Here is a 25,714-nt window from a genome sequence, read left to right on the forward strand (position 1 = left end):
GCTCTCTCATAATTGTGGCAAAATTTCGTGAAAGGTATACACTGGTCAGTAGCTCCAAAAGTGTAATCAGTGGATTCAAACCACAAAATATATATTAAGAAGAATAGGAATTTCTGTTGGTCGTAGTTTAAATATCGAATCACTCCAATTTTCATGTTCAATTTCTTTGGTTGATAAGCAAATGTTGTCTTTATTAATAAATGCATCTTTTACTGCTTAGCTTTCATTATTCTCTTTACCTAAAGTGAAAAGAGCAAAAACAAATTTCTTACCAACTTTATGCTTTCTCCGCTTATATTTGCTATTTCGTAAGCAAGAATGTACGCAAGCTTTTAACGTGATTGATGATGTTAAATATTTGAACTTTGAACACGAGTATTCATGCTTCATTCAACATTGCACAGAGGTAAAGCTAGAGCTTCCTTGATTTTTTATTTAATATCCTTCTTTACTTACCAGAGGCACTGTTGCCGTAGGACAAATAGCCATAGCCCCTTTTTGGTATAATCGTAGGATTTTTGGAAATGTCAGTGTTTTGACAGGAAATCCTCGAAAATTTCTTTTCAAAACCATGTCTTCACAAACTTACCAGAATAAACTAACCTAGGTTAAGTCAGTCTGGTTAGTTTTTTTGTAGTGGGAATGCAGCTAGCCCGGGTTTCCCCCGGTTTAATCTAGGCGAGATTTCGAGGTGGATTAGTTTAAAACCAGCCAAGGTTGGTTTTGGCAGATGTATTCTAAGCACGAAACTGAGGCGAACCCGGGTCTGTTTCAAAGGTGAGCATGCGCACTCCTGTTTTAACAAAAACAAACCCATGTAAAAAGGTTTAACGCTTTTTTCGTGTCACTTGTCGGGCGCACGAACCTTTGATCGTTTTCGGGAAATCTTAGAGCTTGTACCCTTAATATACATATGCCTCTATTGTGATGCATTAGTTCTAGTTTTGAGTCCTATTGTTATAGCCTCGTTTTGTGATAGTGATTCAAGATTGATTCTAGCATGAATGTGCCTGTTCTCTAGTGTGTACTCAGCCTGATCTATTACATCTATCATGTTAAAAAGCTTTTTATTTCAAATTCAGGCCGTTATTGATCCTATCCAAGGAGCTGTGGGGCCGTGGGGCCATGGGGCCGTAGGGGCGTGGGGCCGTGGGGCCGTTATGTTTTCATGCCTATGTTTAAGACTTCTTGACACTATTATTAGAGATTCGTTGCCTGGAAGTGTGGGAAAATATACAGCAACGTCAAAGAAAAATGAATAGCATTCGTTAGAGTGGGTTTTTGGTCGGGACGGAAAAGAGTAGATGAATAGAGATACCTGTGTTTCAAATGGATTTATGGTTAACTATATAACAAAGTCAAATGGGTTGGCTCTAAAGTTCCTGTGTGACCTCTTCTTCTAAGGATGTCTTCAGACTGCTATTAAGAAACGGTTGCTTCTTTTTTGATTGTGAAATCTAACAGCGTTTCAGTGTACATTTGTTTCCAATAATGTAAAATATATATTCAAGAATCAAGGTCCGTTTAAAATCAGCTTAGGCTCAAGGTCCACCCTCTTTCAAGTAGTCAAACAAAAAATATACAAGGGAAACAAATTAATCTTATCTTTCATAGATAATCAAAAACAATGATGACAAGACTGTTCCGAAGAATCGACATGAAGATGACAGCTTTTGCTGACTGGAAACTTCAACTAATGGTGATGCTGGCATTACCATTATCATCATTGTCAATCTCATGCAGCTCTAGATTTCACTGCAAAACGCCTGAAGTCAAATACATCAGCATGGATAAACTGACAAATATGACCTTGAATGGAACAGTGCTTAAGTCATTCCAAGCAAAGGACATTTCAGAATGCCAGAGATCTTGCCTCCATGAAGAAAAATGCCAGTCACTGAATGTCAATGTCAGTACAGCTATTGGCCTGATATGCGACCTTTTGGACATCAATATCTATAGCAATGCGTCGCTTCTTCTTCAGCAAAGTGGATCCGTTCACCTCTTTATTCCGGTATAGTTAAAAGCGATTAATTTATTCTTTGCGATTGAAATGGAATAACTTTTATATGTTGATTACTTGCAAACTAAGAAGCTTGATGTAAAGAAATATCTTTTTAGAATGAGTGCAAGAATAAACCATGCAAGAACAATGCAATATGTGTGCCCAACTATCAAAACGACTCCTACAGCTGCGAATGTAAATCGAATGGAACATGGATAACGAAAGGGCTTCATTGTGAAACAATACTAAGTAAGTACGTAGAAAAAGATGGATAGCAGCATTATAAAGACTTTAAAAAAGCACCTTTGTCGACATTAAATGATAACATTATGACTGTTGCATCCCCATTATTTGTATTGAGCAATGAATATAGTATGGTCATAAATTTGGACTAAGTTTTTTGTTTTAAATAACGTGACACATGTTGTCTCAATGTAGCGAGAGGAAAATTTTAATTAGGGATGAAAATATCTTTTGCTGCACAAATTCTGTTATGTCTACTTGTGTCATATGTCTACTCAAATAACACTTTTTTGCAGATGGATATTCCAGTGCCTTTGTTTACTGGTCATTCGACGATCCAGCAAGCCTTGCCCCCTTGACAAGCACAAACTTGGACATGTCATCATATGTAGCATCATCATGGACTCCGGTCTCGGAACCAGGTCGAAGACATCCGGTTGTAAAATGCAATGGGCCAGGCCGTGCGCCTCCTTGCATGTATATTAAGTCAAATGTACCATGCCTTCAGTAAGAATGTATATTAATTTGCATTTATAATGTTTTGCATGCTATTAAAATTTTAATGAAAAGACCAAAATCCTTGAAAATTTGTCGGGTTTAGAACCTGTAGTCCGATGCTTTTTGTTTGCAGCATTTTTGGAACTTGTAAGCTGACAGTCACTTACAGTGTTTGGATCAAATATACAGAATTTGAAGCGTCAAGATCTGCTCCAGCATATATATTCCATTCGTATGCTTTTAATCAACGTCGGGGCATTTCCTTTAGATCGAAAAGTGATGGAAAGTTTACTTTCGCTGCTTCCATTTCGTTAAGCAAACGATGGATTATTGAAGGTTTTGGAGGAGCTGTTGTGAAGACAAACTGGAATCAGTTAACTTTTACAGTAGATGATAATGCAGGAAGTTGTGCCTTTGTCAACGGAGTGAAAGATGCCTGCCAGTCAACCCATGCTTCGGTCTCCTTGAATGATTTGCAATCCAGTTTCGAAATTGGCGATTCCCCGTCTGGCGATATTGAGCCTGGTATTTATGTTGACGATTTGGCTGTTTGGCAAGTCATTCTTACTGAAGACGAAGTAAAAAACCTTTACGAACAAACAAAAGAGTGATTGTTTTTTGACAAATGCTAGACTAAATTTGATGTAAAGTGCACTTATCGCTGAAAAGAAAGCAATATTCTCTATCGTAGAATGCAATAAAAAGAAAATGAAACATTTGTTAGTGTTTCTTAAAGGCCACTTTATCTGGATATGGCAATTAATTTATCTAGATATTAATACAAAAAGACTTAAAATATCTCAATTAAGTTATTAAAGTTAAGTTGATATCAACACGTGACAAGTTCCAGTAGCAGTAATTCAATAAATATTATTCTTATGTTGTTGTTGTAATTAGGTTAGAGGCAATCTTGGCCTAGATACCTTTTTAATAAAAAAGGAAAAGAAAAAATGTTGTACTGGACACCTAAGAGCAAAACTAATTTGAGAATACATTATAGACCACTTCTAACTCAAGATCACATCTTGTCACATCTTTAAACTCGTGCATTAGAGTTATTCAATGGTTGGTTTCCTGTTACATAGTAGCAAACAATTCATACAAAGTTTATGACTATTGGGCCAAGGGTCTAATAAACGTATCTTAAGAATTGTTATAATTGCCTATTTATGCAGACGTAAATGAAAGTGCTTAGATGTACTAAAGATATTATAGAAGAAAAACAATTTTTTTGCGGTACAGAATTTGAAAATGGCTTTGAAAAAAGCAAACATTTAACGACATACTAAAAGCTTTTCGTCTGACACTCCTCAGAGCATAAAACGTCAGAATAAGGTTCCGAAAGAACACGATGGAAAATATATACACAGTTGTGTGTGGATCGAAATAGGCCAATCAGAAAAACGCAAGCACAAGACCGGTATGGTTGACCAATCAGTGCCGCGAGCCTATAGTGTTGTTGCTAGAAAGTAAGGTGAATCATTTTTTGTATGAGGATGAAATGATTGACAATTTCTCAAAACGATGCAAAAAAGGCAAATCGTTTCAACAAAAAAGCAGGCTACCCTCCTTTATTGAAATGGCCTGGTTTGAATTCACAAGATTTCGATAGGAATTCTAGAAACCAGTTATGGAAAACTAGAAACCAGTTGCAATTTATTTAAGGCTACTAGGAAACGGTACCACTAGTTTGAATTGTCGCTAAGTGATGGTAACCAAGAGACGATGAAAATGGCTCAATTGGGGATAAGAATCAGGGTCGGTAACTGTTTGCGAAAGGTAAAGCCCTCTTTCATTTGAACGCTTGTATGTGGAAGAAGATGGGAATTTGTTGACCGGGCGAAATGCGTTTAGTAAAGCGAAATTCTTTGCACACTTCAAATAATTTTATGATATGACATCTCTGGTGATAACACATTCATAATTTCTGCCAAGCTACTTTAACTTTTACCAGCAAGCTCAAAATTACTCTTCAGCCAATATTTTTGGGTAATTTGCACAGCAGAGCACTGAGAGTGTGGTCGAAAACACGTTAAATTTGTTTGAAAACATGTATCGTGGTCATATGGTGCAAATAACGCATGGGAACCTGTGAAAACATTGGAAACTATAAAACGCTCCTCTCGCTCGCAAAAAATTACTGATCGACAAATATTCGAAAGTGAACATTCAAGTTTCAAAATGGCAAGACAAGCTTTATTGATGTGTTTCTTTCTGCTTGCTGTGGCAACGTTCTGCTCTGCACAGCAAATGCCAGGAGGAATCGTGGAAATGACAAAAGATGAGATTGAAAAAGATGACATTCTCCACGCAGGAGTGACTTTTGCAGTGACAGAGTACAATTCCAAAACCAACTCGAGGTAATATTTCTTCAATCGAGAGTCTTGACTTTTTTATCATATATCATAGTTATCTTTTTATATTCATAAATTAGGTGTCTTGAACTGTCATTCATTTCAGACTTCTTTGCACAATTATAACTGAATCGCTTGTAACAAATAGATTTATTATCGTTATTGAAAAGTGCGAGATCCAACCTATTTTGTAGTCAAGCTTAGTTTACTTGTTTTGCACAGATGAATTCATTGAGGTTGAACATACTAGAGGGGTGAAGGAAAGGGGTGACTCTTGACTTGAATAAGACAGGAAAGTCGTATGGAAATTGGGTCAAAGCCCGAGTTACTCGGGGTATATGACTTAACCGGATTCAACTGTAAAGTGATACTTGTTAAATACTTTCACTTTGCCAAACTAAAGCTTCTGATTGCTTTCCAGACTTATTGCTACAGAAATTTTACAAGCCACAAGACAGGTTGTTGCTGGCATCAAATATGTAGCCCTTGTTGAGTTGCGACCACGGCTTTGCGTGCATGATCCCAAACTCAAGATTGCTCCATGCCCACCACAGCTAAACTTGCCAACCAGATGTGTGTTTGACATCCTTCATCAAGCTTGGATGCCTTTGAAATACACAGTTCTGTCTACAAAGTGCTTTAGAGCGCAATGAACATAAATCTTAAGAATTTGTCTGTAAGCAAATTATAATTCATGAAGAAGAAAAGTAACACACTGTTATCTTTTTTAGACTGAATCTTTCTGATAGCAAAAGAGCAGATCCATCTACAGATTGCTAAAAATACCTCGTTGCCTGTTCTTGCAATCTAAACTGTTTTTTGTTTGAGAATCTGTTCGAGAAATGTTAAAAAAACATTTCTTTCTTTTTCTTTTCTTTCTTTCTTTCTTTCTTTCTTTCTTTCTTTCTTTCTTTCTTTCTTTCTTTCTTTCTTTCTTTCTTTCTTTCTTTCTTTCTTTCTTTCTTTCTTTCTTTCTCTCTTTCTTTCTTTCTTTCTTTCTTTCTTCTTTCTTTCTTTCTTTTTATCTTTCTTTCTTTCTTTCTTTCTTTCTTTCTTTCTTACTTTCTTTCTTTCTTTCTTTCTTTCTTTCTTTCTTTCTTTCTATCTTTCTTTCTTTCTTTCTTTCTTTCATTCAAAACTGGCAATGAACTTTTTTTTACCACTAAAGCAATAGCTAAGGATAGTTATCAAATGAAAGGTAATTGAATAGTGGGAGCTTTTCCTAGCAAACTTGAAAATAGGCCTAGGCATAAGCTTTGTATGGCAAAGCAACTTTTGCTTGCATTTGCAACGATTGCATTTGCTTGTACTTGAACCTTTAGTTGCTTTAAGCAAAACCATAGTCATTATCTGTCCTTTTTGCTCTGTGTTTAAAGCATGTTTAAGCATGCAGACAGCCAAGATACGTACTAACGGTCACATGGCGCTATAAACGCGACTCCTATCTATTATGGTAACATGTGCTTTATGTTTTCGCTTTTTCGTGGCATTCTGAAATTTCAAAATATGATAGACTTATTGAACTGTTTCAAAGCAACCGTAGCTTAGCCATGTGCTTACACCCCGTTTATTATACACATTGGTGACCAATTACAGTGGAATAGGGTGTAAAACAAAATAGTCAAAACCAAGCTTGCTGTAGCCATCGTTGGAAAAAAAGTAAAAGAGATTTCTGCGCCGTAAAAGAGATTTGTGCGTTACAACTAATGCTTCAATTTTGTGATTCCTTTTCCTTAAGTTTCAATAGCGGAGAAGTCGGCCTTGTATTCACTTTGGGTGCCACTGAAATTTTAGCAATGATTACAATGGCAATTTCTTATGTTTAGATTACGTTAATTTCTTGCTTTTTCAATTTCAAATATCAGACGCCATTTCGACAACTGAGTAATTTTTGTGAAGTCATTCTTGCTACAGCTACACTGGTTTTCTTAAACGCAGAAAACAATAGACTGTATGCACACGAGCCGTGTAGCCTCCTCAAAAGAAACCTGGAAACATAGCTACAAATTTACAAGCGGATTTTTTGACCGCATTTTCCGAACATTTCAAAAATATATGCTTTCTCCGCTTATATTCGCTATTTCGTAAGCAAGAATGTACAGAAGCTTTTAACGTGATTGATGATGTTAAATATTTGAACTTTGAACACGAGTATTCATGCTTCATTCAACATTGCACAGAGGTAAAGCTAGAGTTTCCTTGATTTTTTATTTAATATCCTTCTTTACTTACCAGAGGCACTGTTGCCGTAGGACAAATAGCCATAGCCCCTTTTTGGTATAATCGTAGGATTTTTGGAAATGTCAGTGTTTTGACAGGAAATCCTCGAAAATTTCTTTTCAAAATCATGTCTTCACTGCACAAACTTACCCGGATAAACTAACCTAGGTTAAGTCAGTCTGGTTAGTTTTTTTGTAGTGGGAATGCAGCTAGCCCGGGTTTGCCCCGGTTTAATCTAGGCGAGATTTCGAGGTGGATTAGTTTAAAACCAGCCAGGGTTGGTTTTGGCAGATGTATTCTAAGCAAGAAACTGAGGCGAACCCGGGTCTGTGTCAAAGGTGAGCATGCGCACTCCTGTTTTAACAAAAACAAACCCACGTAAAAAAGTTTAACGCTTTTTTCGTGTCACTTGTCGGGCGCACGAACCTTTGATCGTTTTCGGGAAATCTTAGAGCTTGTACCCTTAATATAGAGATGCATTAGTTCTAGTTTTGAGTCCTATTGTTATAGCCTCGTTTTGTGATAGTGATTCAAGTTTGAGTCTAACGTAAATGTGCTTGTTCTCTACTGTGTACTCGGCCTGATATGTTACAAATTGGCGACGAGGAATGGTTTCGGGTCCTCATATTATGTTTGAATGGTAACATACGGGACTGTTGTGGAAGATCCCAGTTTTTTGTTTGAAGAGAAAGCTCAAGTAGGCCAGCTAAACGAATTGAGTGGTGAAGACGAGCTCTGGCTTCTTAGTCCCATTTTGTTTGGGATTTTCAAAAGGAAGTTTCTTTCACTCTGGGGCCAAAACATGGAATGAGATTCCAAGAAACATCAGAATGAGCCCCACATTTTCCGTGTTGAAAAGAAACTTGAAGGAATTCCTACAAAGTTAATAAATTCCCAAAACAGAACACGATCCCTAGGTAGAATCTCAATTTCATGAACAAAACACGATCTTTATTTTATATATATTAGAAAATTAATTTGTAGTAGAAGTAGTTTATTAACATTATATCTGAAAGGGAATTCGTGTATAAAGATTTTTAAAATGAAAATCAAAAAATTAAAAAAAATGTTCGCTTGAATGCTGACGTAGCATTTGCATGGCACAGGTGCTAGGACAGGTTGGTCCCTATTGTGAAGGGAAGGAGGACTGGGCTTGCTATGTGGAAAGGCAGGAACAGTTTTTCATTGCAAATGATATTACTGATGCATCCAGGAAAAGGACTGTGCTTTTGAGTGGAATTTGCCCTTTAACATATTCGGTATTGAGAAATTTGATGACCCCATTTATTCCTTCAAGTAAGTCGTATGATGAGCTGAAAGCTACATTAACAGCTCATTTTAAACCACAAAATAGAAATGAGTCTATTTCAGATTATATTGTTGAGTTGAAGAAACTTGCAAGTACTTGTGACTTTGGGGGTTTTTTGTCGATTGCTTTGCGGGATGGGCTTGTTTGACGTTTGCGTTCAGAGAGCATTCAGAGGAAGCTTTGGGATTCCATGGAATAAGTTGTTGTTGACCTTACCTTTGACAAGGCACAGATAATCACTGTTGCCATGGAATTAGCCCAAAGGAATGTAGTTGATTTACAGCCATCAAGTTCAAGGAGTTAACAAGATAGAACATTAGAATAATAAGCAGGCAAAAGCAAGTGATTCTGTTTCTAAATCTGCTAAACCTGCTCCAACCAGTGCACCTGCTGGTGTTGCTAAAACTTAATGCAAATGATTGCAATTTCCAATCATTGAAATATTTTAATTGCTCCAAACAAGATCACTCTGCAAAGGGGTGTAGAAATGAAAAGAAGAAAACTACCAGCTGTGAAAGCAGTTTTTCTTGGTACTTCATCCAGTAATGTTGGGTATAGTAGTGATGAAGACTTGCATACGACCTTTATTTGTAGAGGTGATTCTAGGGCTACCTTGCAAGAAACAGTTTCTGTCAATGGTGTTCCTTTGACTAAGAAAATTGACACTAGAGCAGTAGTTTTAGTTGTTCGAAATGCTATTGATGAGAAGTATTTGCCACATGTGCCCTTGGGTTTATTTACAAACCATTTTTGTTCTTATTCTGGTGATGTTCTTGCAACTAAGGGAGAAATTTTGGTTGATGTTGAGTTACCATTGTCAGGTCAAAAGGCTAAGTAAACAATTGGTTGTTGTTGATGGGGACAAACCAGCTTTGTTAGGAATAAAATGGTTGATGGAAATTAAGTTTGATTGGAATTAGCTGTTATTTGGAATCAGATTGGAATTTACGGTTTGGGTGAGGAGTTAGTAAAAAAATACAAGTATGTTTTAAATGCACGGTGTTATAAAAGGATTTAAAGCAGATTTACTTATTTAAATCTCATTCTAGAAAGATGCTAGACCTGTTTTTAAGAAAACCCGTCCTGTTCCTTTATCTTTGAAGGAAATTGTGGAGAAGGAATTTGATCGTTTGACCAAAGGTGGTCAAAGATAGAAAGGTTAAATTTTGGTGTCGCTAGTGCACCTGCCATATTTCAGTCAGTCATGGATAGGGTATTGTCTGGTGTAAAGAATGTTGTATGTTACTTGGATGATATTCTGATCACAACTAGATCTATTGAGGAGCGTAAGGAAATCCTATCAGAAGTTTTGCAGAGGCTTGAAAGTCATAACACTAAAGCTAAACTCAGTAAATATGAATTCTTTAAGTCTTCTGTCACTTACCTTGGATAAAAGATAGACAGGATTGCATCCAACTGAAGAGAAAATCAGGGTCATTATTGATGCACCTGCTCCAACCAGTGTTACAGAGTTAAGATCCTGGCTTGAATTGATAATTTATTATGGGAGGTTTCAAAGAAGTCTTCCCTCCATTTTAGGGCCTTTGCATAAGCTGTTAAGAAAGTATGTAACTCTGAAGTGGTCAGAGGCATGTCAGGAAAGCATTTAATGCTTGTAAAGCACAGTTAAGCAGTAGGATAGCTGCACTGTGTTGCATGTGGTTTTGGAGTTGGAGCTGTGCTGTCACATGTAATGGAAGATGATTCAGAAAGACTAATAGCATATGCTTCTAGAACATTAAGTTCAAGTGAAAGAAACTATGCACAATAAGCAGGGGCGTCGTGACGAATGAATTCTAGAGAGGGCCAAGAAGAAAAATTTCCGAAAAAATTTCTTTGATTTATTTTAATCAAATAGAAGTATTTCATGTTAGTGTAGGGGCGGGGGGGGGGGACACATAGCCTTTGCTTTAGCTTTAAAGATATCTAAAATGCACTTTGAACTTGGTCTCATACTTGCTGTGTAAGTCCCTGACATATCGCAACACTATTGATCTGTAGGATTTGAATAGGACAAGGATTTGAACAAAGTTACTACCATGGTTGCTCTCGAAAGAGAAATTTTTTTATCATCTTTATGCTTCAAGTTCGCCGGAAATTACATTCATTTGAGTGAATCTCAATAATAAAATTCTATTTTCAAAATGAACATCCACTGGGGGAAAGCGATGGTATTTATTAATTTTTTCCTTTTTTTACCTTATGCAACATAACTGCCTAAATTTCAATATCTGGGACAAAATTTTAAAATCTGGTGATAAGCAAAGAATTGGCACTGTCCTGGTCTTCAATATCAAATAAAGATGAATTGATGACCAAAATTGCAAATTTCCATAACCAAATTCAGCCCTTGAAGATTTTAATTTTAACAGACGAAATCCGAGCAGCAATTTATTCTATGGCAGAAATTAGTATATCCTGAGAAATCATTTTGCTTTTGTGGAAATCTAGTATATTCTTTACAAAAGTGAATTGTTTCTCGATTATACGATAAGTATTTTAGTTCAAGTAATTTATTTGGCTAAAAAGTTCATTTCATTCCTCCTTTTTACCCATAAGTTTGAGAATTTTCCGACAGAACAATAATTTTCCCGAAAATTTGTCAAATTTTGGAAGCAGAGGGGGCCACGGCCCCCCTTGCCCACCTGGCCACGACGCCCCCGATAGTTAAAGAAAGAGGCCTTAGCAATTATTTTTGGGGTAAACAAATTACACAAATATTTTTATGGAGGAACATTTACTTTGGTGACAGATCATAAACCGCTGAATTCTATTCTTGGTGCACAGTCTGGTATTCCAACACTAGTAGCAGCTCGATTGCAACGTTGGGCTTTGATCTTTGCAGCTTATCAATACAAACTGTCGCACAGCTTATCTAATGATCAGGCAAATGCTGATGCACTTTTTAGATTACCAAGTGGTAATTTACAGGAAGGAAAAGAGCCTTCAGTGTGCCAAGTTAGGTTTACTAATACTTTGCCAATCTCTGCTAAAGATATACAGCAAGTGACAGGAAAGGTATACCTTGATCCAGAGTTCTTTCATTTGTTTTGAATGGTTGGCTAGAAGCTTGTGGCACTTAAGAGTTAAGGCCATATTTCAATCGCAAGCTAAAGCTATCAGCAGAGCAGGGGTGTGTATTGTGGGGTAAAGGATGATTATTCCACCAAAATATAGAAATAGCATACTTGAAGAATTACATGAAACACGCCAAGGTATCTGCCGTACTAAAGCTTATGCCAGAAGTTATATCTGGTGGCCAAATCTTGATGTGAAAGTTTTGAAAGCTGTCAAATGTTTAGAAATAAGCCAGCACATGCTCCATTGCATCCCTGGAAGTTTCCAGCAAGAGCCTGGCAGAGAATTCATATTGACTATGGAATGCTTGACAGACAGATGCTTTGATTGTCATAGATAGCTATTCCAAATGGATAGAAATGCACGTAATGATTGGTACCATCAGTGGAGCAACCAGAGATAGGCTGGGGTACATTTGTGCAAGCTATGGATTGCCAGAGGAACTTGTTTCCGATAATGGTCCTCAGTTTGTTTTTGAAGAGTTTGACATGCGGTGTATGTTAAGTTTAGTAAAACCTAATCTACAGTTGAATTAAGTTATTTTGAATAGGCAAGGTGAATTTCTGGATAAGAAGTTTAAACTTTACCATCAGTATTGATTGAGCCTGAAGTTTTTACTGAACCACCGACCGTTAACTTTTTAATACAGCTAATCTCCTGTCATACCGTCCTCACAACCGACAACATGTTTTCCCTACCATTATAATCATCATCACCACCATTACTATCATCAACATTCCATTATTCTCAGTTCCATCACAATTATTATTATTATTTTTGTTTTTTTATATTCATGTTCATAGTCATCATTAACATCCCATTACATCAGTCTCTACAGCACCACCCACAATCTCTCACATCACCAACCACCCTTCCCCCCTTCACTTCCATCATCCCACATTTTCTCCACTGCGCTGCATTCACACCGTTCAACATCCACCAATCCGGTATCACCATCTCACATTTCAAATTAATTCACTCGCTCGTTTCATTTACTCTGATGAAGCCCTGTATGCCGGGGCGAAATATTAGTAAAAAGATTTACCTAGTAAAAAGACTCCAGAGAAGGAAGAGTTACAGTTAGAGTCAGAAGTTCAAAAGTCTCCTGAGGTAAGAGTTGCAAAGACTCCTGGTGTGAGCTTTCCTGCAAAGACTCCTGAGAGACGTTATCCAGCAAGATTCAGAAGACCTCCAAGATACTTGGACTAGGGTAAATAAAAAAACAGTTGGAACTAAAAGCCAGAATAATGCTTTTCTTCCTGTTTTCCAAGTGCTGGTAGCCCACCCAGCATTTGTAGTTGAGTTTGTTGTATTATTTCATTTATCTGCTAAACGTGTTGGACATTTATCTTTAAGGGAGGAAAAGTGTGATGTATTAGTTCTAGTTTTGAGTCCTGTTGTTATAGCCTCGTTTTGTGATAGTGATTCAAGTTTGATTCTAGCGTGAATGTGCCTGTTCTCTAGTGTGTACTCGGCCTGATCTATTACATCTATCATGTTAAAAAGCTTTTTATTTCAAATTCAGGCCGTTATTGATCCTAATCCAAGGAGCTCCAAATTACTTCAAAGCAGTTCTGCAAGCTATCCAAGGAGCTTCAAAGCAGTTCTGCAAAAACACTCATGTTAAAAAATCAAGGATGTTAATAAATATTATTTGTTTCTTTTTAAATCTTTTTCTGACCGCACCTTGAAAACGATGGTGGCACCGTGGGGTCGTGGGGTCGTGGGGCCGTAGGGTCGTGGGGCCGTAGGGTCGTGGGGCCGTAGGGTCGTGGGGCCGTGATGTTTTCATGGCTATGTTGTAGACTTCTTGACACTATTCTTAGAGATTCGTTGCCTTGAAGTGTGAGAAAATATACAGCAACGTCAAAGAAAAATGAATAGCATTCGTTAGAGTGGGTTTTTGGTCGGGACGGAAAAGAGTAGATGAATAGAGAAACCTGTGTGTCAAATGGATTTATGGTTAACTATATACTCTTTATGTTTACATAATTTATAGAAATTGCCTTGTTTGTAAGTTATGTTGCTAAGGTATTATAGTCAGAGTGTTCGCAAACTGTGACTCATTTAAGAAAGTAAACTTTTGGCAGATGAATAGCGTTGGTAAGTAACTAAACTTAAAAATATGTTTACTTCACCGCTCAATCAAGGTACGCTTTAAACGAAAAACAAACTGGTGACAGGCTGTCATTTTGTCTTATTTCAAAATATGATCGATTCTTCATAGTATCGTTTAAACTTTAGCTAACCAACCGGGTGCCATCCCATAGGGTTAATGGGGTTGGATAAAATATTGGAGAAATAGAGTTGATGTTCGACTAAGTTCAGGCCTTAGCCTCGTTTCCCTACGCTTTATACATTCGTTTTGTTATACAAGAAACCAATCCAAAAAAGCGAACCTTAAGATGATCTAATTAGAAAAGCAATAAATTTCATTACGCTCAACCACAAAAATGTTTGTCGATACATCTTGCGGTGTTGGAAATGATTATTTTGACGGCAAAACACAAATTTCTTGTTTCATTGACATAGATAGATCCTTGTGACTTATTAAGTTTCATTTCCTCTGATGTTATTTTTTTTCGAAAAACTAGCTCCTTAGTATTTGGTATTTAAGGTTAAAGTAAGCGTTTTAGATGCAATATTTGGTATTCTCACTCTGAAAGCCAAAATATTAATGGAATCGGATTAAATTGTAAATCATTCGATTCATATCAAAATAATTATCAAATATCAAAATGATACTTCACAAGCAAATTTATTGCTTTTGAGTGCACCACCTTCAAAAGCTATTTCGTACCATTGCGTTTGACGTAACAAAATCTGACTTATATCAGCAGAAAGCGCAGATCCTTAGCTACCAAAGTGTGTCTTAGATTTTTCAAAGTTTTCCTTCCTTGGAAGCTATACTCTGTGAAAAATTGGTCATCAATTTTTCTACACTCCCGCAGTTGTATTTGGCTATAAAAGACAGACAAGACCAAATACAAAAATTTAGAGACACTTTGCTTACCCAACATCTGTGCTGGCCGTATGCAAATATTTGAATCATTGACCGGAGAATTTACCCTGGTTACGGTAGCGTACTCACAAAGATCCAGTTTTGAGAGTTTGCACAAGACAAAGTGAAACCGGCCTCGAATGCGTACGCTTTCGTAAGTGTTCGCAAGTCCCAAATGGGTTGGCTCTAAAGTTCCTGTGTGATCTCTTCTTCTAGGGATGTCTTCAGACTGCTATTAAGAGACGGTTGCTTCTTTTTTGATTGTGAAATCTAACAGCGTTTCAGTGTACATTTGTTTCCAATAATGTAAAATATATATTCAAGAATCAAGGTCCGTTTAAAATCAGCTTAGGCTCAAGGTCCACCCTCTTTCAAGTAGTCAAACAAAAAATATACAAGGGAAACAAATTAATCTTATCTTTCATAGATAATCAAAAACAATGATGACAAGACTGTTTCGAAGAATCGACATGAAGCTGACAGCTTTTGCTGACTGGAAACTTCACTGTATGATGATGCTGGCATTTCCATTATCAACATTGTCATTCTCATGCACCTCTAGATTTCACTGCAAAACGCCTGAAGTCAAATACATCAGCATGGATAAACTGACAAATATGACCTTGAATGGAACAGTGCTCAAGTCATTCCAAGCAAAGGACATTTCAGAATGCCAGAGATCTTGCCTCCATGAAGAAAAATGCCAGTCACTGAATGTCAATATCAGTACAGCGATTGGCCTGATATGCGACCTTTTGGACATCAATATATATAGCAATTCGTCGCTTCTTCTTCAGCAAAGTGGATCCGTTCACCTCTTTATTCCGGTATAGTTAAAAGCGATTAATTTATACTTTGCGATTCAAAAGGAATAACTTTTATATGTTGATTACTTGCAAACTAAGAAGCTTGATGTAAAGAAATCTCTTTTTAGAATGAGTGCAAGAATAAACCATGCAAGAACAATGCAATTTGTGTGCCCAACTATCAAAACGACTCCTACAGCTGCGAATGTAAATCGAATGGAACATGGATAACGAAAGGGCTTCATTGTGAAACGATACTGAGTAAGTTCTTTTAAAGGGTTTTGTAAGAAATAAAAGCGTGTATTTGCAAGGAAAAAGAACTCTTATCGAACTAGGAAATTCAAAATCCAAAGCATCCAAGTAGTAAACAAATAACAACTAAAGATAAGATATATGATGTTAAGACCGCTGTTTAAACAGTTTAATCCCCTCTCGGAAATACGTTACTTAATTATATAACATTCAATTTTCAAACTTCTGCAGGCGGATATTCCAGTGCCTTTGTTTACTGGTCCTTCGACGACCCAGCAAGTTCAAGTCCTTTAACAAGCACCAACTTGGATATGTCATCGTTTGTTCTATCATGGGATCCGGTCTCGGAACCAGGTCGGAAACATCCGGTTGTTAAATGCAAAGATGGTTCCAATTGCATACAGATATGGAAAAGTGTACCATGTATAAAGTAAGAATAGGCTAATTTAGTTGTCTATATAACCTTGATTTGTCTATATAACCTTGGTATAGTTACTGTGTCATATCGAATAAATATTTAACATCGTAACTTTCAGTACTTTATTTCAAAATAGTATTTAAATGTATCTGCCCTTCCTTGCAGCTCTTTCAGTACCTGCAAAAGAACGATAACGTATAGTATGTGGATAAAGTATACCGAATATCAAGCTACAACCAAAACTTATTCATTGCTTATGCTCTCAAACGAGTTTGGAAGTCGTATAGGTATCGATTTTAGATCAAGGTTGTCGGGAGATTTTGCTTTTCGTGTGGCTGTTACTACAGGCAAGAAATGGGATTTAACTGGATTTGGAAGCTCTGTCATTAAGACAAATTGGAATCAATTTACTTTAACTGTGGACGATAACATTGGAGTTTGTGCCTTCATCAACGGAGTGAAAGATGCCTGCCAAACTACATATCAATCGGTTTCATTGACTGAATATGCAAATACAGCAGTTAGATTGGGAGGCGCTTGGTATGCCGATAGTGAACCCGACATCTATATTGATGACTTCGCCGTGTGGCAAGTGGCACTTACTGAAAGCGAAGTAGAAAACCTTTACGAGCAAACCAAAAATTGACATTGTAAGAAGAACTTATAGATAACCTCATTCAATAAAGATAAACTAACTTGAGCAAACGAATAACAAACCTCAATTCAGCGTTCATTGAGCATGTGTATTGAGCACAATAAGAACATTGCATGCTTTGTGAATGTAGAGCGGGGGGCTAGCTCCTTATTCAGTTACATTAGAAAAGGGGGTTATGAATTTCACATTTTCGATTCCTAAATAAGAACTTAACTTTTAATCTAATTTGTTATTTAGCTTGCACAGGCATGTATGTGTTATAAATTTGTTTTTGTGCATGTTTAACGATACACTTGCTCGCAGTATTGAAATAGCGCTAGTCATTCCAATTTGTTGTACTAGTTTAAATTAATAACTTTTGCTTTTAAACTTATCAATTCGATAATGTCTATGACTAGAAGATGCAGTAGTCACTTTATGAAACATCAATATCATTTGCATCTGCGGAAAAGTTATAATTTGAGACGTCGCCAATTAGCTCGCCTTTCCATCACTCAGTGAATAGTCGCATTCGCCGATTCGTTGATTCGCCTTCGCCAAAGTCGCGCGGCCATAGTGAATCAAGTGGAAACCGGCCTTTTGTGAGATCGAACTGGCAGTTATTTGCTGAATTTTCATGACTTTCATAATTTTCAAGTTTTGCTCTAGCCAAGAGCATATTTTGTTAAGAGAAAAATACTTCAAATATTCATGATACTACAGATTCATTTTGGTAATGGATTCAAGTTTTGGAAAGCACCTGATAAAAGCAGGTATTCAGCACGGCGACAATTGACTTTAGTATTTATCCAGTTGAGGGGCTGATCGGCAACAAAAATCGACATAGTTCAAATTGGCACTAACGGTGATACAATTTAGGCTATACATAATCAGTTAAGCAATTCTACTCTAGCTAAAGTCATTTTCAGGAAGATTCTTTTTGATTGGGATTGATGCTGCTCTTCTTTAACGTATTATGCATCTTTCAATAGTTAGAGATTATATTTTTTTTTGTTCATTTGGTGTTGCTTTGCTCTTTATCACCGAACCACTAATCCAGCCGTACCAAAGTGGCTTGAAAACTATCTCAAATGCAACTCAGTCTGCTTGACTAGCATGCTACAACTATTCTTTCTTACTTTCTAGTCAACACATACAAATCGAAACATTAGCCAGGGCAAAATACAGCAGATTGTTCCAGAGACAAGAGTTTTTCATACTCCTCAGTTCATCACACACTCTTTAAGGCATGCGATATTTTGCACTGCTTGATTTTTCAATTCCTTTCATGGTTAGAATGTCTTCTGCGAAGCAAAATTTCCATGGCATTTCCACGACTGTAATATTCTTAATGCATGCAATATTTAACTGATGTGCATACTAGTCTCAGTTCTGCTGGGATCACGTCACATAAATCACAACTTATTCTTGAATATCTGCAAAACAGGAATCCTGCTCTCTTAAATAGAGAAATCAAATATTTAGGCATTGTACCTTATACTGAAAATGCGCCCAATTCACAGCAAATGGCGAGTTTAATATCCAATATTGAGCCAAGCAGATGCAGGGTGATTTCTCACTTGTTTCAAATGACCTTAGTAACGATACACAAGTGAACTCATAGATACATAAACACTGTTTCACTCTATATTGGTTTTCTTATTGGACGCTGGCTGTTTCACCCAAACAACTTTTACTGGCATGTTGCTAAGCGGGATGTCCCTTGTGACACAGCCCCTTCAAACCCTGACGATTCTTTGAAAAATTAAAACTCTTCAAAATTGGTTTTGGGCTATTGCTGCAAAAAATATAAGAGATTAGCTTTTGTGATGATTTGGCATGAAGCTTATTTCATAAAGCTCGAGCTAATCCCTGCTTTTAGCAAGGCTGATTTTCAGCCAATTAGCGAAATCAACGCAAAGGTTGCACTTGGCATGTGCAGAAGTGGAATCTATTTACCATCAAGATTTTAATAATTTTCGTTGAGCAAATGCAACCAGTTCCATTTTTTGCATCTTGTACCCTTTAGCGATTGTCTTCTACTTTTTATTAGGTTCGTTAGTTTTCCTGTTTCGCTACACTTCTCTCTGATGTATCCAGCAAAGTTTGAAGTGTCTGACTGAAGAATGACCTTATGTAATACTTATGTAAGCTGATTTCAAATACTTAATGAGTCGTTTTGAAATTGTGTCATTATGAGCCTCATATTAGAGATGTGTAGCGCTTGCACAAGAGTTTTATGTAATGTTTGAAGATGATTTTGAATTCCTGCTGACTTTAAGTTTGCTTTGTGTTACCTCTGCTGAACTAAATACGCTAAACCCTGAACTTTCGTTGTTACGACGTTGAGGTGGGCATCTTACCGTTGTTACGACGTTAACTTTGGCGATCCTAGCAAACAGCTTAATTTATTAGAGATAGGTATCAAAACACCCCGAATTATTGAGGTACTCATTCTCATTCTTGATACAAAAAGTTTTATAGAGAAAGCAACGACTGAAAGTATCTAAGGGGAGTTTGACCATAAATTTTAACAAATCGAAAAAATTAGAAACTTTCTATCGTTATTGGTTGAAGTAATTGGGAAAGCTTAGAATATTAGGAGATGTAATAAGTATACTAACTGCATTCTTTGTTACTATTCACTATGACTCGATAAACAAAATCGGTTGAAATTACGTTAAGTTTCGACCTTTTACAAACTTTACGTAATTTTAGAGCCTAAAATTTAGTGCTAAACAGTTCTACAAACACATTCATGTTAAAAATCCAAGATGTTAATAAATATTATTTGTTTCTTTTAAATTTTTTCTGACCGCACCTTGAAAACGATTTCTTCGTAAAGTAATACGATTTCTTCACCCTCCTTAATTTCTTTTCGTTTCTGCGACTTTCCCCCGGCCAGTGGCCGTGGAACCGTGGGGCCGTGGGGCCGTGGGGTCGTGGGGCCGTGGAGCCGTGGGGTCGTGGGGCCGTGGAGCCGTGGGGTCGTGGGGCCGTTATGTTTTCATGCCTATTTGTAGACTTCTTGACACTATTCTTAGAGATTCGTTGCCTGGAAGTGTGAGAAAATATACAGCAACGTCAAAGAAAAATGAATAGCATTCGTAAGAGTGGGTTTTTCGTCGGGACGGAAAAGAGTAGATGAATAGAGATACCTGTGTTTCAAATGGATTTATGGTTAACTATATACTCTTTATTTTTACATAATTTATAGAAATTTCCTTGGTATAAATGTCAGAGTGTTCGCAAACTGTGATTCAGTTAAGAGAGTAAACTTTTGGCAGATGAATAGCGTTGGTAAGTAACTAAACTCAAAAATATGTTTACTTCACCGCTCAATCAAGGTACGCTTTAAACAAAAAACAAACTGGTGACAGGCTGTCATTTTCTCTTATTTCAAAATATGATCGATTCTTCATAGTATCGTTTAAACTTTAGCTAACAAACCGGGTGCCATTCTATAGGGTTAAGGGGGTTGGATAAAATATTGGAGAAATAGAGTTGATGTTTCACGTTTGACGAAACAAAATCTGACTTATATCTGCAGAAAGCGCAGATCCTTAGCTACCAAAGTGTGTCTTGGATTTTTCAAAGTTTTCCTTCCTTGGAAGCTATACTCTGTGAAAAATTGGTAATCAATTTTTCTACACTCCCGCAGTTGTATTTGGCTATAAAAGACAGACAAGACCAAATACAAAAATTTAGAGACACTCTTTGCTTACCCAACATCTGTGCTGGCCGTATGCAAATATTTGAATCATTGACCGGAGAATTTACCCTGGTTACGGTAGCGTACTCAAAAAGATCCAGTTTTGAGAGTTTGCACAAGACAAAGTGAAACCGGCCTCGAATGAGTACGCTTTCGTAAGTGTTCGCAAGTCCCAAATGGGTTGGCTCTAAAGTTTCTGTGTGACCTCTTCCTCTATGGATGTCTTCAGACTGCTATTAAGAGACGGTTGCTTCTTTTTTGATTGTGAAATCTAACAGCGTTTCAGTGTACATTTGTTTCCAATAATGTAAAATATATATTCAAGAATCAAGGTCCGTTTAAAATCAGCTTAGGCTCAAGGTCCACCCTCTTTCAAGTAGTCAAACAAAAATATACAAGGGAAACAAATTAATCTTATCTTTCATAGATAATCAAAAACAATGATGACAAGACTGTTTCGAAGAATCGACATGAAGCTGACAGCTTTCGCTTCCTGGAAACTTCACTGTATGATGATGCTGGCATTTCCATTATCAACATTGTCATTCTCATGTGGCTCTAGATTTCACTGCAAAACGCCTGAAGTCAAATACATCAGCATGGATAAACTGACAAATATGACCTTGAATGGAACTGTGCTTAAGTCATTCCAAGCAAAGGACATTTCAGAATGCCAGAGATCTTGCCTCCATGAAGAAAAATGCCAGTCACTGAATTTCAATATCAGTACAGCGATTGGCCTGACATGCGACCTTTTGGACATCAATATCTATAGCAATTCGTCGCTTCTTCTTCAGCAAAGTGGATCCGTTCACCTCTTTATTCTGGTATAGTTAAAAGCGATTAATTTATACTTTGCGATTCAAAAGGAATAACTTTTATATGTTGATTACTTGCAACCTAAGAAGCTTGATGTAAAGAAATATCTTTTTAGAATGAGTGCAAGAATAAACCATGCAAGAACAATGCGGTATGTGTGCCCAACTATCAGAACGACTCCTACAGCTGCGAATGTAAATCGAATGGAACATGGATAACGAAAGGGCTTCATTGTGAAACGATACTGAGTAAGTTCTTTTAAAGGGTTTTGTAAGAAATTAAAGCGTGTATTTGCAAGGAAAAAGAACTCTTATCGAACTAGGAAATTCAAAATCCAAAGCATCCAAGTAGTAAACAAATAACAACTAAAGATAAGATATATGATGTTAAGACCGCTGTTTAAACAGTTTAATCCCCTCTCGGAAATACGTTACTTAATTATCTAACATTTAATTTTCAAACTTCTGCAGGCGGATATTCCAGTGCCTTTGTTTACTGGTCCTTCGACGACCCAGCAAGTTCGAGTCCTTTAACAAGCACCAACTTGGATATGTCATCGTTTGTTCTATCATGGGATCCGGTCTCGGAACCAGGTCGGAAACATCCGGTTGTTAAATGCAAAGATGGTGCCAGTTGCATGGAGATATGGAAAAGTGTACCATGTATAAAGTAAGATTAGGCTTTTTTAGTTGTCGGTATAACCTTGATATAGTTACTGAGCTATATCGAATAAATATTTAACATCGTAACTTTCAGTACTTTATTTCAAAATACTTATTTGAATGTATCTGCCCTACCTGGCAGAATTGAGACAAATTCTCTAACCAGCAATTATGCTATTCATCACAAGAAAAATTATGTGTTTGCTTGAAGCTGCTTGACCGTAAAGGCCCTCTTGATAAACCTGATACACGTCTGTAATCTGAATTTTGATTACTTAAAGAAAACCTCAACAAGCTATCGTTATTCTTGACTAAATCAATTATGAAAATAAACATGATTTTTGCATCATTTTTTTCTTAAAGCACCTTCGGTAGTTGCCAGCCAACAGTGACGTATAGTATGTGGATCAAATTTACTAAGTTCCAGGCCATACGAGCAGCTAACATCATGCTATCCTATAACACTGCTGTCCGAACAGGCATCAATTTCTATGCTAGAAATGATGGAGAATTTCAATTTGCAATCTCAGTTTCTACATCAAAACGCTGGTTTCTACATCCTTTCGGTAGGAACGTCGTCAGGACAAGATGGAATCAATTTACTTTAACTGTGGACGATAACATTGGAGTTTGTGCCTTCATCAACGGAGTGAAAGATGCCTGCCAAACTACATATCAATCGGTTTCATTGACTGACTATGCAAATACAGCAGTTAGATTGGGAGGCGCTTGGTTTGCCGATAGTGAACCCGACATCTATATTGATGACTTCGCCGTGTGGCAAGTGGCACTTACTGAAAACGAAGTAAAAAACCTTTACGAGCAAACCAAAAATTGACATTGTAAGAAGAACTTATAGATAACCTCATTCAATAAAGATAAACTAACTTGAGCGAACGAATAACAAACCTCAATTCAGCGTTCATTGAGCATGTGTATTGAGCACAATAAGAACATTGCATGCTTTGTGAATGTAGAGCGGGGGGCTAGCTCCTTATTCAGTTACATTAGAAAAGGGGGTTATGAATTTCACATTTTCGATTCCTAAATAAGAACTTAACTTTCAATCTAATTTGTTATTTAGCTTGCACAGGCATGTATGTGTTATAAATTAGTTTTTGTGCAGATTTAACCATTACTCAGAGAATAGTCGCATTTGCCGATTCATTGATTCGCCTTCGCTAAAGTCGCGCAGCCAGAGTGAATCTAGTGGAAACCAACAGATAGCAAAATTGTACTTGCCATGCGCAAAGTAACCACAGGGCGCCATGAGAAACTGACGAAGGGACTTTGTTTATTGGGAAATCCGCCATAATGAAATGTTGCCGCCCTTTTGAAATCATGTATACGCAGCAATGATACCATGAACATTTTTATTATGTTTACTTTTGAGCAAAGGTGGAAAAAAGGAAAAAGAAGTTTGGGAGAGTACAACAAACGAGATAATTTTTAGATAATTGTTAATAGTTTAAGGCAACGAAAACGTTCGTATCTTTCTTCGCGTTGCTTGAATATAAAAACATCAAATATTTAGGCAGTTCCTAAAAAAACACTAGCTTGAATATATATGCAGCACAAAGCTGACAAAACGAAAGCGTTAATTCAAATGCCACATTTTGTCCAGTCTTTTTCCAGTTCAAAAAATTTCATCATTCCTTTGTCCGCACTGAAATCTTTCGGGTCCAACATGTTTTCATATCAACCATTAAGCTTTCAGCAATTTATAAACACGATAAAATGGTTTCATCAAATCTGGATTCAGCCTGGATTCAGCCTGGATTCAGCCTGGATTCAGCCTGGATTCAGCCTGGATTCAGCCTGGATTCAGCCTGGATTCAGCCTGGATTCAGCCTGGATTCAGCCTGGATTCAGCCTGGATTCAGCCTGGATTCAGCCTGGATTCAGCCTGGATTCAGCCTGGATTCAGCCTGGATTCAGCCTGGATTCAGCCTGGATTCAGCCTGGATTCAGTCTGGATTCAGCCTGACCATGAACTTTAGCGCTTCCGTTTGTTTTTTTGCGCATGGATTATGAAAAATTTTTATGAGACCTATCGATAAAATTACTTCCAGGATTACCTCAAAGTTTAAATTGCCTTAATTTAAATTGAGGCAATGTGAATTGCTCACGATAACAATTCTTGCATACTTGTAAATAGAAAAATAATCCCTTCAAGGCTACAACTGATCTTTTACGAGGATTGAAAAATTAATTTGTGCGAAGTTAGCACGGCGTTCTACGGCACTTTAAACTCAACTGATTAGGAACTGAAACTACGGTGATATCTCAAAATCGGCACTTTGCAATGCTTAGGTATTTAAATTAAGGTAATGAGAATTGCTCACGATGACAATGCTTGTATGGTTGTAAGTGGGAAAATACTCCCTTCAAGGCTACAACTGATCTTTTACGAGGATTGAAAAATTAAATTGTGTGAAGTTAAATTGTTACGAAGTTTTTAAAATAATGTCATAATTTAATAAGTTTTACAAACACTGGCATCGTGAAAGCCGACCTAAAGACAAAAACTCTGTAATTCGAACATTGAATAAAAAGAAATTAGGGCAAATGAGGCTGAAAGATTATTCCAAAGAAGACTGTTTGTTCAAGGAAGACAATCTATATTTACTATAAACAAAAATGCAGAAGTTTTTGAGTTTTTGTCTATGTAGCGAAAGAAACTAGCAAAACCACATGTTCCACCGTCTCTAAGAGCTTCTCCCGTAACAATGCTGTGTGAATTGATGGTGGCTGGATTGCTAGTAGTGAGCCCAATATTTATGTTGCCGACCTTGCCATTCGAAACATCGCTCTTAACGTAACTGAAGTGAAAAGCCTTGATTCCAAACATAGTCAAAATAAGCTGCTGAAAGTTTACAACACTTTCTCGTCTTGGCTTTAATAGAGCAAACGAGGCTTTTTTCTAAGACTGAAAAAGTTCATTTGGTAATAGGTCTTTTAAAGCCCGGCTAAATTCTAATTTAGATAATCATTCGATTTATATGCAAAGGTAATCTTTTAAAGCAATGGAGTGATTAAACTTTTAGCTATGTTCATATATTCGTATAAACTTCAAAGAGAGTTCACCTCAGATTATTATGCTTTTAAAAATCTCTCATAAATATATATGTGTGTGCTACTGTAAACATTTTGGCAGTTTTTGGCAATATGTTTGGATGTGTGCTACTGTAAGCAATTTTGCAAACAACCATACCAAGTGTAGTACATAACTTTGCCATTTTGATCAACTAAAGTCAATAAAATCAATATTGCTATATTCCTTTTTGCTAACAATAGTGCATTGGGTTGAGCTGGCCAATTTTGAAGATTATTTTTATGCATTTTGCCAATATGCACTGGAATAATTTATGGCTTTTTTATTCACTATATTTATATTTACATTTTATTCACAAATTAAATTTTTTTTTCTTCTAGATAGCAAATGAAAATTTGAGGTTTTCTCTTTTCTTCAGCAAAAGGAGTGATCACACTGTTAACGATTCATAACAGTTTTAAATATACTTTATAGCTTCTTTTGCATCAATCAGATAATTAGGAAAATTTGCGTCATTATTAGTGTGCTAATTTAGAATCATATGACTGTCTGCCTCTGCATGCCATTTATTACAATGTCATGTATATAATTTTTGTTCACGTCATTATGAAAAAGGGTTCTGACTTTTTTATCTTTATATTCCTTTTG

The 25,714-nt window shown here is 36.8% G+C and overlaps 4 protein-coding genes across 6 annotated transcripts; all 4 read left to right on the forward strand.

The window, feature by feature from the left end:
- The first annotated feature begins 1,226 nt into the window (after positions 1-1,226).
- On the forward strand, positions 1,227-4,741 carry LOC135691386 (uncharacterized). Of its 2 annotated transcripts, none has more exons than XM_089110560.1 (4): positions 1,227-2,014; positions 2,122-2,254; positions 2,545-2,755; positions 3,015-4,741. In XM_089110560.1, exons 1-4 carry the CDS (start codon positions 1,628-1,630, stop codon positions 3,355-3,357), a joined length of 1,074 nt encoding a protein of 357 aa, XP_088966686.1. In that variant the 5' UTR covers positions 1,227-1,627; the 3' UTR covers positions 3,358-4,741. The 2 variants fall into 2 exon arrangements, with proteins under 2 accessions (XP_088966686.1, XP_088966685.1); XM_089110559.1 differs by having other exon boundaries at positions 1,326-2,014; positions 2,880-4,741.
- A 128-nt stretch (positions 4,742-4,869) lies between these two features.
- Positions 4,870-5,811, forward strand: LOC135687854 (cystatin J). The gene is made up of 2 exons (XM_065204511.2): positions 4,870-5,106; positions 5,522-5,811. Exons 1-2 carry the CDS (start codon positions 4,928-4,930, stop codon positions 5,751-5,753), a joined length of 411 nt encoding a protein of 136 aa, XP_065060583.2. The 5' UTR covers positions 4,870-4,927; the 3' UTR covers positions 5,754-5,811.
- A 2,111-nt stretch (positions 5,812-7,922) lies between these two features.
- LOC135691396 (uncharacterized) lies at positions 7,923-19,733 on the forward strand. 2 transcript variants are annotated; one of them, XM_065209251.2, is made up of 5 exons: positions 7,923-13,810; positions 15,136-15,535; positions 15,643-15,775; positions 15,998-16,196; positions 16,350-19,733. In XM_065209251.2, the coding sequence occupies exons 2-5, from the start codon at positions 15,149-15,151 to the stop codon at positions 16,828-16,830; spliced, it is 1,200 nt and encodes a 399-aa protein (XP_065065323.2). In that variant the 5' UTR covers positions 7,923-13,810; positions 15,136-15,148; the 3' UTR covers positions 16,831-19,733. The 2 variants fall into 2 exon arrangements, with proteins under 2 accessions (XP_065065323.2, XP_065065340.2); XM_065209268.2 differs by having other exon boundaries at positions 7,923-12,917.
- A 1,237-nt stretch (positions 19,734-20,970) lies between these two features.
- Positions 20,971-22,926, forward strand: LOC135691416 (uncharacterized). Its single transcript, XM_065209279.2, has 4 exons — positions 20,971-21,357; positions 21,465-21,597; positions 21,820-22,018; positions 22,375-22,926. Exons 1-4 carry the CDS (start codon positions 20,971-20,973, stop codon positions 22,847-22,849), a joined length of 1,194 nt encoding a protein of 397 aa, XP_065065351.2. The 3' UTR covers positions 22,850-22,926.
- The last annotated feature ends 2,788 nt before the right edge of the window (positions 22,927-25,714 follow it).

The sequence above is a fragment of the Rhopilema esculentum genome, chromosome 10, assembly GCF_057945365.1.
Source record: "Rhopilema esculentum isolate cy_ngs chromosome 10, ASM5794536v1, whole genome shotgun sequence".
Lineage (NCBI taxonomy): Eukaryota > Metazoa > Cnidaria > Scyphozoa > Rhizostomeae > Rhizostomatidae > Rhopilema > Rhopilema esculentum.